Source organism: Carassius auratus, chromosome 39 (assembly GCF_003368295.1).
Source record: "Carassius auratus strain Wakin chromosome 39, ASM336829v1, whole genome shotgun sequence".
In the NCBI taxonomy this organism is placed as follows: domain Eukaryota; kingdom Metazoa; phylum Chordata; class Actinopteri; order Cypriniformes; family Cyprinidae; genus Carassius; species Carassius auratus.
Window position 1 is genome coordinate 12568614 of NC_039281.1, and position 13374 is coordinate 12581987.

General features: G+C 35.7%; 2 protein-coding genes across 3 annotated transcripts; both read left to right on the forward strand.

Annotated features, from left to right (window-relative positions):
• The first annotated feature begins 316 nt into the window (after positions 1-316).
• Positions 317-7489, forward strand: LOC113057970 (pinopsin-like). The gene is made up of 4 exons (XM_026225626.1): positions 317-854; positions 2902-3230; positions 5470-5703; positions 6158-7489. Exons 1-4 carry the CDS (start codon positions 482-484, stop codon positions 6350-6352), a joined length of 1131 nt encoding a protein of 376 aa, XP_026081411.1. The 5' UTR covers positions 317-481; the 3' UTR covers positions 6353-7489.
• Positions 7490-9062: 1573 nt separating this feature from the next.
• On the forward strand, positions 9063-12479 carry LOC113058163 (CD40 ligand-like). Of its 2 annotated transcripts, none has more exons than XM_026225837.1 (5): positions 9063-9320; positions 11107-11235; positions 11380-11401; positions 11612-11683; positions 11781-12479. In XM_026225837.1, exons 1-5 carry the CDS (start codon positions 9144-9146, stop codon positions 12170-12172), a joined length of 792 nt encoding a protein of 263 aa, XP_026081622.1. In that variant the 5' UTR covers positions 9063-9143; the 3' UTR covers positions 12173-12479. The 2 variants fall into 2 exon arrangements, with proteins under 2 accessions (XP_026081622.1, XP_026081623.1); XM_026225838.1 differs by having other exon boundaries at positions 11110-11235.
• The last annotated feature ends 895 nt before the right edge of the window (positions 12480-13374 follow it).

Below are 13374 nucleotides of genomic sequence, written 5' to 3' on the forward strand. Positions count from 1 at the left end.
ATATATATATATATATATATATATATATATATAATCTCTACAAAACACTTAAATTAGTATTGCTGATATGCAAATCTATAATTAATATATAGGCTATATGACATCGCATTCTGATCAAAGTGTGTGAGCGGCGCAATGTTGCTATGGTTACTTCCTCAGGCGAACTTGATTGTTTTAGCGTCTTATTGGAGAGTGTCTTGACTGCAGCATTTATCAACACGGAAACGATATATAAGTGTATAAAAGATAATATATAGCCAAAAAATAATATTTGACCCCTCCCCCACCCCTTATAATTCGCACCCTGGTCACCCAGTGCTCATGCACGCGCCTCTCAGACACAGGGAGGTCAGCAGCAGCAGAGGCAGGGTGTTAATGGTGGGCTTCCTGCGCGTCAGTGAGGGGGAGAGATGAAAACTGTGAATACATCTGTGAGGAAAGTCATAGTGTCAACACTACTTAGCCGTGCACTGAGGCTGCTATGGTCGTCTACATCTGGAGTTTGAACATTAGCAACAAAGACACTTATGCGCTCAATCAAAGTGCAAATGTCAGTTCAGGAGAGCCCCACGATCCCCCACCTGGCCTGAGCCGAACCGGCCACACGGTGACCGCCGTCTGCCTTGGAATCATTCTGGTGTTTGGATTCCTCAACAACCTGTTCGTCCTGCTCATCTTTGCGAGGTTTCGCTCACTGTGGACACCTATAAACCTCATTCTACTGAACATCAGCGTGAGTGACATACTGGTCTGTTTGTTTGGGACTCCCTTCAGCTTCGCTTCCAGTCTCTATGGGAAATGGCTGTTGGGATATCACGGCTGCAAATGGTACGGTTTCGCCAATTCGCTTTTTGGTGAGTTCACTCAACAGGAAAGTTTTAAGTGTAACAGGTTTCAAAAGATATTTCAGAGGACACCTTACAGCCGAACTTCCTTTGTAGTGCTGCCGTGTGTAATTTTCTGGCGTACACACGTGTTTAGATTTGCTGATCGTTAAATAAGTTACGTTTTGAACACAGTAAATCATGGCCATATTAATAATAAATAATAATAATAATAAATTAATATTAACAACGTCTTCAAGCCAAGAGTTTGTTCGTATTTTAGTCGTTTTTGGGAAGCTAAGGAAAAAAGGCTATATATATATATATATATATATATATATATATATATATATATATATATATATATATATATATATATATATATATATATAATGGTGTGGGAGAAAATATTAAATGTATTAAAAATATATTAAAAATAAAATAATTTGCTTGTTTATTTGAAGATATATTTAGTTAGTTAAAATCTTAAACATTTTCTTAATTTGTAATTATTTAAAAAAAATAGGCGGCTTATATAATTTATGAAAAGTTCACTGAATAAATTTGACATGGCTATGAAATGTATATGTATATGTAGCCATGTGCAGCAATATAAAAAATTCTGATAGTGAATTAAATCGAATCATTGACATGATAGCCTAATCGGATCGAATTGTGACACAAGTGAAGATTCACACCCCTAATATGCCATATCTTACTAACCTGGGTGCCTTCACACTGTTGACTGCAGAATTTACTGCTGTTTTGTGCTGTAAAAGTTTAGTAAAATACTTTTTATACATTTTTAAAGGAAACATGTTTTTTCTCAAGTTCACATTAGACCATACGCTTCCATTTTTTTCAGTCTGCTGAAATATTTCCACAAATGCTCAAGACAGGCAGAAGCCAGAATCTCAGAAGTCACACTCATCCCCCAGTGATCTGACATTATACTGTAGTGGGAGTGTTGTGACACCCTCTGTTTCTCTTTTAGAGGATCTGCAGATCTGTGAGTGCAGAGCGTGTGGAACTGCAGTGCAAACCCACTGAAGGAGAATGAAGCTCACAGTTTTTCTCTGTGGTTACCCACATTTCTGACAGTTGGACTGTAGAAATAAATATGTCATTGGCTTGTTTTAGCCCCATCATATTGTTTTAAGTCATTGTTAACAGGACAATAGTTGTTACATAACAGTAGGTCTTCATACCTTTGAAAAAACACAATCTATAACTTAATTAACACACTGAGTCTGAGACTGCAAATATTATTACATTATTCTACATTTCAGTTTCATTGTAGTGTGTTTCAGGATTATTTTTGATTGTTACTATTTATTTATTTTAGTTTTAGTATAGTAATTGCAATTAAGGAATCAGTTGAGGAATCTAAAATAAATATTCCTTTGAGGAAAGAAGCAGTGCCCACGTTTACACAATCAAGATTAAAACATACCTGCTCACTGTATCAGCCGTGTGTTGATTCTCTTGTGCATCTCAAAATATTTAAATGCACAAAAAGGAAGAGGAAACAGTTTATTGATGTCTAAATTTACTTGGACTCAGCATGAAGTGTTCAGTGACTACTAAAACTAATTTAGATTTTTTTTTCTCGGTTATTTCAGTTAGTTCATAACTACAGTGCATTGATTATTTTAGAATTTATGAAAATGTTTTTAATCAATATAGTTTTTTCTATTATAATATATAGCAACAGCAGTCTCATTAAAACACTACCTCAACGCTGCAGTTAATTTTGGCAGTTTTTATATCCAGGAGCAGAACTCAGTTGAGAGAATAACTATATAAAAATTTTTTTTTTTGCACTTAACCTCAGACTTCTCTCTAGGGACTGTCCCGGATGTTCACCGTGAATTGCTTTGTCTAACTTGGGTTTATTTTCATTTTCCCCCGCGTGACATAAAGTTGTCAAAATTTCTGTAATTGCTTTACAGCATTTAGTGTAAACAGGCAATAGATACAGTAACATATATTACAATAAAAAAAGATTTAGAGCATCCCTAGTTGGTTGTTTTGTGACCGCTGTTTTTTTCATATCTGTTTTCTTTATCCCAAATAGGAATTGTGTCTCTGATGTCTCTGTCCATACTGTCTTACGAGCGTTATGCCGCCCTGCTGCGCCCCACCAAGGCAGACATGTCTGACTTCCGCAGGGCCTGGCTCTGTGTGGCTGGAACCTGGCTCTATTCGCTGGTGTGGACTCTCCCACCATTCCTGGGCTGGAGCAGCTATGGACCTGAAGGGCCCGGGACAACATGCTCAGTGCAGTGGCATCAGCGCTCAACCAACAGCATGTCTTATGTATTGTGCCTGTTCATCTTCTGTCTGCTTCTGCCCCTCATGCTCATGATCTTCTGCTATGGCAAAATCCTATTCATTATTAAAGGGGTGAGTGAGAAGAGGACTCTCATTATTTTTATATGCTATATATGTTATTATTGATTAAATCCACTGTATATTTTTAAACCCATCATTAGAGTATTGGAAGAGAAAATTGTGGCTGTAACTATCACTCTAAATATAAAAGGTTCTTTATTATTGACCTTTATGGTTCCACAAAGAACCTTTAACCTCCTTGGAACATTCCATTGCACTGAAAGGTTCTTTATAGTGGGAAAAGTTTCTTTAGTGCATTAAAAAATTCTTATTTTAAGAACTGTTCACAAGGTTCTTTGTGGTTCGATTGTCCTATTGATGATTCACAAGGCTCCATCGTCAAACCGTAAATGATGAATGATTCAATGACTTACTCATAAAGACACATGTTCATACTAGCATGCTACTCTTACTGCTCTTACTATTTTTACCATATCTTTCTATGGCAGAAATAGCAAGACTCTTTTCACATACTGTTTTTCGCCCATTATAGGTAGGGAAATATGCATTATCAGATGCAGTCTAAGAGCAGTATGCTAGTATGCAGTTTAGACACTTACTTGTTTCATTCATGAATGAATCAATGTTTTTGGATTGGTTCAATGAATGATTCAGTGACTCACAAAGATACCTGCTGCCACTTACTGGTGCAACAATGTAACCTGGAGAAATGCCACTGTAAAATTCAGATCACTAATGCACAGATTGACTCGAATACAAAAACATTGGCGAACAGAGTGATATAAACAGTAAAAGGTCTCAGTGCTGTTGTATAACACCAGTGGCTGACTACAGTCTTCCCTCACCGTGTTAATATCCTTACTGAGGAAATAACGCTGTTATACCCAGAAATCTGCAATGATGTCTCATAGCCAGTGTCCAATTAACATTTCAACCCCGGCAAGCTACAGATAACAGGTCCTGCTCTCTTAGATTCTTTATTTATCCATTTGATATTGATTTGTCCAGCTAAGGGAATAAGATCAAAGCACTTTGGGGCATCAGATTAGACCGTGTTCAGGGTGAAGATGGCTTTAGGTTTTTGTGACTCATCCTTGTTTGAGGCAGCTTTCATAAACACATAACTGTCTGAAGGAATATGTAATGAGCATTTCCAGCAGGTAGTAAGGCAGCGAGCCTCGCCAGAGCAATTCTATGAATGAATCACCATCTGAGGTATTTTTAGAACGAGGAGCCCGTTACTATTGGTGACAAACTCTTATGTAACAAATGTATTTCCTCCAGGATCCACTCTGTTCGGTAGCTTGCGCCGCACTGTGTATCTGACAAATGGAAAGAGCTGCTTCCATTACACATATGAGTGGGCCAGTCACTACAACCCTCGGGCTTTTCTTAGAAACACAAACATTGGATTCTGATGGGATTCAAAAAGGGGTTTTACATGAAGAGAGAGCTGTGAAAATCAGGCAATAACATGTCTGAATAAGTAATTGCATTTATAACATAAAGCCATTCCAGACATGTGGTATGAAATTGATTTCCATTACACTGTTCAATGGAAAGCTGAATGAAAATGCATTCAGATACAATTAACAAGCACTTTTGGCGGTGTTTATGAATGGAGGACAATTTTGTGTATATTAAACCATTTGCAGACTCAAAGATGATTTGTTTATGTGTCTTCAAATTAATATTTCTTGTCAATGTCATATTGATCGTTCAAATTGCTGAAGGACCATTCCAGAGGATTACACAGGTGAGAAAACACTTAGCCAAGCTGGAGCTGCCAATACAATCACAATCACCTTGTTTGGGACTAATGGAGCATGTAAAAGGTGTGAATGACGACATGAGCCTGTGCAGGGAACTCGGCTTCACTGACCAGCTCTCACCGCTGATTGAAAGTTCACATTCTGTGCCTGGCTGGCAGGAGATCTTTATACAGAGAGATTACTTCATGATGGGAAGGGGATAAGGAAGGTTAACAGACTCCAGAGGGTAGATATCACGACTCCCATCATTTGACACATAAAGGAGCCATCTGCCAGTGTTCCTTTGATTTTCAAACCGCTAACGCACATGGCAAGCTAATTCATACTAAGCGTGTTGACATCATGAACTGCTGGATAGTCCATGTTCTCTGCAGCAAGATGGAGGCTTTTAGCTTGATTTAGATGTTTAAAAAAAGACCTACTTCTACATGAAAACTAAAATACATTGGAGATTAGATGTCATGTTTGTGGACTAAACAAAATACATATGCATTAAGTGTTTATTTTTTTCGGATCAGGTAACTAAAATCAACCTTCTGAGTGCACAGAGGAGAGAGAACCACATCCTTTTGATGATTGTCACGATGGTATCCTGCTATCTGCTGTGCTGGATGCCTTACGGGGTGGTGGCCCTGCTGGCCACCTTTGGCAGGAGGGGACTGATCACTCCCATAACCAGCGTGGTGCCTTCAGTCCTGGCCAAGAGCAGCACTGTGGTCAACCCGGTCATATATGTGCTTTTCAACAACCAGGTTAGTCCATAGACTGAATGGAATTAATTCCACTAATTTTTTAGTTATGGTTATATTTAAGTGTGTCTTCACACTGTCAGAAAGAAATGTGCAAAAATTGTACCATTAAGGCTCATATATTCTTCATTTTCCATGTTACATTCAATCTAGTGTAAAATTGAGTGTACAGACCCTAAAGAAAATTCTGTATTGACCATGAGTGCGGATGAATGTTTAGGACACGTGTGCACTACCTAGTGGTCCCTTATTTTTGAGAGCTCACTTGCTCACATGCACAAGTCTGTGCAGACACAAAAATGTATGTCGTACATTGTCCGCGAACCAGAGCGGAACACGGACTAGGCAAGTGTACTTACAGGTACATCAGCTTGTCCCCTAAAAGAACAATACTGTATCTTCTCTACCCCTAAAAGTTGTATGTTACAGTGACATAAACAGACTTTGTTCATTTCAGTTCTACAGGTGCTTCTTAGCATTTCTGAAGTGTCAAGGAGAACCATCTATTAACATCCAAAATCCTCAGCAAAGCAGCAAAGAAGATCCTCACGTGCTCATGCCCTGTGACGGGCCCTCGTGGCATCGCACCATCAAGGGCCCTCAGAAAAAAGAGCAGCACACTCTGGCCTTAGTAGTCCACTACACACCCTGACCTATGGCTTAAAGTTAATAGTGTCAGTTTAATTAATACTTTAGAACATAAGAATGTATTTTTAAGTCTATGAAGAACATACTACACTAATTGTACACAAATGCTGATTATATAATGAACTTCTGAATAAAGACAACACATTGTTAATAGTGCAGTGAAGTAGTTAGTGTAAGGCTGTCAGTGCTATATGTAGTGTGTAGTTACGCTTGTCACCAACAGTAGGAGCCACTGCCTGTGCCATACTACAGTGAGACCCACTGATGTTTAATCACATTTAACAGAACTGGGCAAAGTTCAGTCAATATCCATATGCTGCTTGTGACAGATTCTTTTGAGTGCATAAATTATTATTGATCTTTGGCAGTGGCATGTTAGTTACTGAAAATTTCCCTATAGACTATTATTTACTTTATTTAGTTTTGATTGATATCTCCATGCTTTACTTAAATGTTATCATATCGAGTAGCCTATTTGATTAAGTTTTCAAGATTTGTATAAACTACAGTGAGTCATTTTTGGGGCTTCAATCCTGCATCATTTGCACATTTTCCAGAAAGTATAAACATGTTAATATGTGCCATTCTCGTCGTCAGTTCCATAGGCCCACAGTCTCTCATCTTTTCACCAACATTCACAGAACACATAGTGAGTCATACGTGCTTTACGAACTCATTCTTCCCATCCCTGGAAAAAGAAGCAGTTAATACAAAGTCTGCATTGTATGTGTTGTATTCTTTCTCCCAGTAATGATTTTAATGTGTTTTGTTTGTCATATTAGATTAATATTTACTTAAATACCAACAAAACACAGTATAAAGTCATTTTCACAGTATCAGACAGAGTAAATACTGTATAAGGTCCTAAATTGCTAAAATGGTGCTTGATATTGCAAACTGGTGTTTCTTACCATATTATTGTATTGTCATAGTTATAAACACTGGGTTGTAGCTAGTTTTACCATTTACTGCTCTTTGTTATTCATCTTGTCATTTACAGTGGCTAATGAATTGGAAATCTCATAAAATACTCATTAAAAGATAAGGCAGATATATTCAAAATTACATAAAGCAACAGCATCATTATTACATTGCAATTTGTATTTACTGTACTATAACTAATAAAGCCTTGATTTTTAAGGGATATCTGTAAGTACATCTAGAATAGCATTTTTTTTTTCAAGCTAACTTTCCTTTTGTGGCACAATAACGTGATAAGTGTCAATATTTTTCACTGTAAATGACCTCACTTTACTCATGAACACTGCATATTCAAAACATATATTCACGTCCACCCACATCCATTCACAATACGCAGAAAGCACATTGTATATTATTTCTGATGATTCAATTAATAATAAAGATCTGATGACAGGACCCAGATGTGTCCTTTCATGCCTTGTGGGTGAAAATCAATTTTTTAATCTATAAAGCGTGCGTTTAATACTGATGAGTTCGGAAAATGTGAGCCCTGACAGAAGGACTGAAAGAAAAAAATCAGTGGGGGTGGAACTGAGGTTAGACGCTCTAGTTCGTGTGAAACCTGTTGTGTGTTTTTCTTTTGCAAAAAACTGATCGATACCAGATAATCAGCATTTTCTTTTGTCGACAGTCAACATTTGAATGATAAACGTTTCTGTTTAGATGTAAAGCAGAATTTATGACCAACATTAAGGTGGCAATGAAGGTCCAACAATTCAAAATGAAAGTGTTTAACAAACACTTACACGTTTAAACCTATATATAGATGCTCACTCACTTACAGATACAGCAATGTTAAAGATTGAAAACTTTAAACAGACGTCAAGAATGCTCAAGTGGAGTTGTGAGAATAGGTAGCAGAGACCAAAAGTTGGTGGTTAAAATTAGGTCAAATTTTGGCAGCTATATATATATATATATATATATATATATATATATATATTTTTTTTTTTTTTTTTTTTTTTCAAGGATCTTTCATAGATAAACTAGTAAACTTCTCGATCTTGATTATCAAATGAAAATAGTTATGGCTCATAAATAACAAGTTTCATATGTGTTTCTCCTGTGAGTACTCTCCAATAATAAAATAATACAAATAAAGAGGCCACGAAAGTATTGGGACACTTAAGTCAAGTTTAAAAAATGTATGCATATCATTGCATTTGACTTAAGAAAGGCGAAGTATTTGGACAATTTGAGTTTTGTCAGATATTAGTGAATCATATTCATAGTCAATGTTCCTATAATAGGATACCTGTGTGAACTTGAGGAAGAACGCCTTTTTACATACACTAAAAATGACTTTGGAATCAGTTGGTTAAAATTAATCGCAAAAATTGCTCAGAAAAAGTTATTTCTGAGAAAAGAGCTAACATTATTTGTTTGTAAAGATGCCACCCGGTTTGCTGTTTTTATGTAATGCAATGTTATTCATACATTTTGTGGCTTACATTTTGATATCAGTTCATAAAAAAAAATCTTTACAAATACTTGTTCACAAAATCTGTTAAAGGCAGAAAACAGATCATTTAAAACTGCAGATTTCGTATCTGCAAAAACAATGACCTTTGTGTAGAAAATGTGTGACCTCATGGAACCAAGCCTTTCTAGTACTTGGTATGAGAATGCATGCTTGTTTACGCCAAATTGCGCACAAACACATATGCCGTAAGTCTCAGCCCATCTGAAAAGGTGACAACTTTCAGGAAGTTACATTCAAATGAGCTTGCTTGCATTGAGAGCAGCTCTTCAGAACTGCATGGGTGCCACAGGAGTACACGTCTCTTCTCTTGTCAACTTGTCATCTCTTCATCATGATAAACACCTTTCACAGTAGCTACAATCCCCCACCGGTGCCTCCACGGACAGGATACAGCAAACCCCAGCCAGTGGGCAACTCACCTTTAGTCAAGTTTCTGTCAGTGATGCTACTGCTCTTAATGATACTGACCATTGGAGGCTTCCTCTACTTGTTCCAGAAACTCAACATGGTATGAACTGCTCCTCTCTTGGTGGCTCTTGGTGCTCAAGTTTGTATCTACTGCAGGTTACATGGGTGTAAAAAAAAGAAAAAAAGAAATTATGTGAAATACAAGTTTAAGTTCATACAATTTTATATATTGTGTGTGTGTGTGTGTAAATATGAGGGTAATTAGAATTTTAATAAAAGTTGACAGACTTTTAAATGGCAGATTATTTTATGGTAACGTATCATTGTCATTTTGCTTATCTAGCTTTTTTCAATATGTAATTTAGAAAGTTTTGTAGCTAGGGAATAATTGACAATGCATTTTGTCATAGAAGCGTATATATGTGTGTGTGTGTGAGAGAGTGTCTCTCTGTGTGTGTATATTTCAGTTATTTATTATTTGATTAGAAGTTAACAGACTTTTAAATGGCAGATTATTTTATGGTTTTGCTTATGATGCTTTTTTCAATATTTAGCTTAGTATATTTTGTAGCAATAATTAAAAATGCGTTTTGTGGTAGAAATGGTGTAAAAGGTGTCTTCATCAGGTTCATATTTATTTTAGAGAAAATGCATAAAGTGTCTCTGTATCAAGTTTACAAATACATTTAAAATTTTAGGTCATTCACTCAATAATTTTTATATATATATATATATATATATATATATATATATATAAATTTTGAGCGAATGAGCTAAACTTTCAAATGTATTTGTATATACAATGTAAACTGTTTATATATATGTGTTCCTGTAGCTCAATTGGTAGAGCTTTGCTTTATCAAACGCAAGGTTGGGGGTTCGATTCCCCTGGAACACATGATAGGTAAAAATTGATAGCCTGAATGCACTGTAAGTTGTGTCTTGTAAATGCATACATTTAATTTAAAATGTATATATATACATATGTATATATATATATATATATATATATATATATATATATATAAATATATAAATATATATATATATATATATATATATATATATATATATATATATATAAAATGCAATTTGAGATGAAATGCAAATGGTTATTTTGTGTCAGAATATACAGAAACAGTTAAACTTAAAAGTCTGTGAGGCCTGATCTCACTGGTGTATTTCCTGGGTTGTGTGGTTTATGAGCAAGGCAGCATGCTGTGCATCAAAGAAACAAAGCAAACAAAAACCAGCATTTCTGTCTCAAGAGGAAGTTAAAACCAAACTACCCAACAAATTATGCAATCTCACCATATGAATTATATGCCAAAGGTGTGACTCAATAACAATATGCATTATCCCAAAGTAAGCATGACTGATAATTAAAGCATCATTGGAATCGAATTCGGCAGATTTTCGGGGCAAACCATATATAGAGTTTAAAACAGATTATGTACAACTCATAGATTAAGTAAATCAGTGAATCAAGCAGACAGGTTGATATAAAAATCAATGAAGTGTTAGTTTCAGAAGGGATTTTCAAATGTTTCAGTAATGATAAAGTGCAAGTTAGAGGGCAGATTTCACCAAACGCAAGTCGAGTTCACCAGCAGGGTAACTATAGCAACAGTGCATTCATGCGATTTCCATTATGATCAGTTTCAGGCAGTATGTTGATAAAGTAAAACACATACTCTCATTAAATGGTTATTACTAAGCTTATTAAAAATGTAATAAATAAAACCTTTATAAAACCTTCTTCATTGCCATATTATACTGACTGGGTTCTCTGTGATCAGATTTAATAAACCTCTGTGTATATTTACTATCAATTCTTTAAACATTAGGGGAAACACATTCATAAATGTCTTTTTCTTCATCTTCAGCAGCTCCAGGGCAGTTATCAGGAAGACATGACAAGCCTACAGAGACTACAGGACTGTGCGGATAGCAGTATGGACTCAATGACAGAATGTGGCAAACTGATGGAAAAATATAAAGCTGCCATAGCAAAGGTATATGTTTACGTCAAACGTTCAAAAATCATGGTTAGAATATTTTGACACTCCTAGATGAATCTAGTGAATCGTACAACATAAAAAATATTGTGTACAACTATTACTTTATGTATCATTAATATGATTTACTTCTTTCCAAAGGTTTCACAAGCAAATGAAAAATGTAAGTATTGCTAACCTGCCCATCATATTAACTGTATCTAAAACATATTACACAATACTGTTGATTTTTTCATTTTAGCATAAAAATAAATACCTACCATATTTTTTCTCACTGAATAAAATTTGCTTTTAATATTTAGCAAGCAATCTGGTGACAAATTATTTATGATGCACTATTTCTCGTGACCCTTTAATTTGGATTATCCTGCAGTGTCTAAGTTAACTGGAGGGCCACACGTCATTGGACCAGCTGCACACATGACTGCTCTGAGCGAACATAAAGGTGAATGTAATAGAATGATTATTCATTTAGTATTAAATCAAATCATGTAATAAAGTGTACGGTGATAATATGGTTCTCCTTCCTTTAATGCCACCAGATAAGAATTCTGACTTCTTGAAGACAAACAGTCTTCTTTGGGATGAAGAGCAATCGCTGGTACAGGACGTACGGTTTAGCAACAAACGGGACAAGTTGACCATTCAGTATCCCGGAATCTATTTCATCTACTCCCAAGTCACCTTCTCCAAACCTTCTACTTCTTTTGGATTAAAGCAATCCATAAGGAGCATAGACCCCAAGACACAGGATGTCAAGGAGCTACTCAAGTCTTTTTGCAGTTTGGACCCAGACGCATCATCAGATTTGTGTACAGCCTCTCTGTCAGGGGTGTTCCGTTTAGAGAAAGACCAACAGCTCTATGTTACAGTTGCAAACACATCCTTGGTGAACCGGAACTCCTGCAGCTTTGGATTATTCAAATTGCAGTGAAGAAGACTCTGGAACTGAAATGTGGGAGATTGGGGAGATGGATCATACGAGACAGATGGATCAGGGCACTATTAATAAATGGAGAATTATACAGGGATGTGCACGACATCTGAAAAAGACCAGCTCCAGGGAAAGTCATTGCACCACCAGGAAGTTGTCAACCTACAACACTCTCTCTATGCTGTACATTTACTCCATCCACATGTATATAGTGTTCCTGTGGCTCAGTGATATAGCATTGCGTTCGCAGCACAAAAGGTTGTGTGTTCAATTCTCAGAGAACACGTTAGGTTAAATAAAAATAATAATAATTATATATATATATATATATATATATATATATATATATATATATATATATATATATATATATATATATATATAGTCTGAATGCGCTGTCAGTTGCTTTGGATAAAAGCATCTGCTAAGTGCATAAAAATATAAATGTAATTACAAATTTAACCTGATAAGAATTTGGTGTTTGTATGAACTTATTTATTATCTCCTGTAGTTTTCCTGTTTATGATCTGCTCTTCTTTTATTATGTCCTCTACTATTGACATAATAAAATTATATTTATTTATCATAACCCTGACAGTTATAATTGACGGTTGATTCTTGTTTAAAGTCCTTTTAAAGAACAGTACAACAACTTCAACTGTTCTTTATACCCATCTATCAATCACCTTTATATACACACACACACACACACACACACACTCATTCATACAAATATATATAAACACACCAATATAAGTATATTATAAATATACATTATGTGGGTTATATATTAACATATATAATTAACTTTGAATAAGAGAGCCAAAATGTTTATTTCCCCTAAACATTACACTATTCCTCTAGACATTCATATATTTTTAATGTTATTACCAATGTTTCTAATTGGTCATGAGTGGTGTAAGTGTTTCCTAATATAGTAGATTGTGGTTGTGAGAAGCTCTATTCTTAAAGTTTGGAAACTACGGTATAGGAAGAGGTCGAAGAGAAAGACGCACCAATTCAGTTTTTAACTTCAATTTTTAAAACACGACCTTGACCTGACTACTGCTGTGCCAATTTCACAGCATTCCATGGAAACAGTGAGTTTTAGGTGACAAACGCATGCTCGTTTGAGCCACGTGGATGCCTCTGCTCACAGGAAGCTGTCAACCTACTACACTCACTCTAGCCTATACTACATT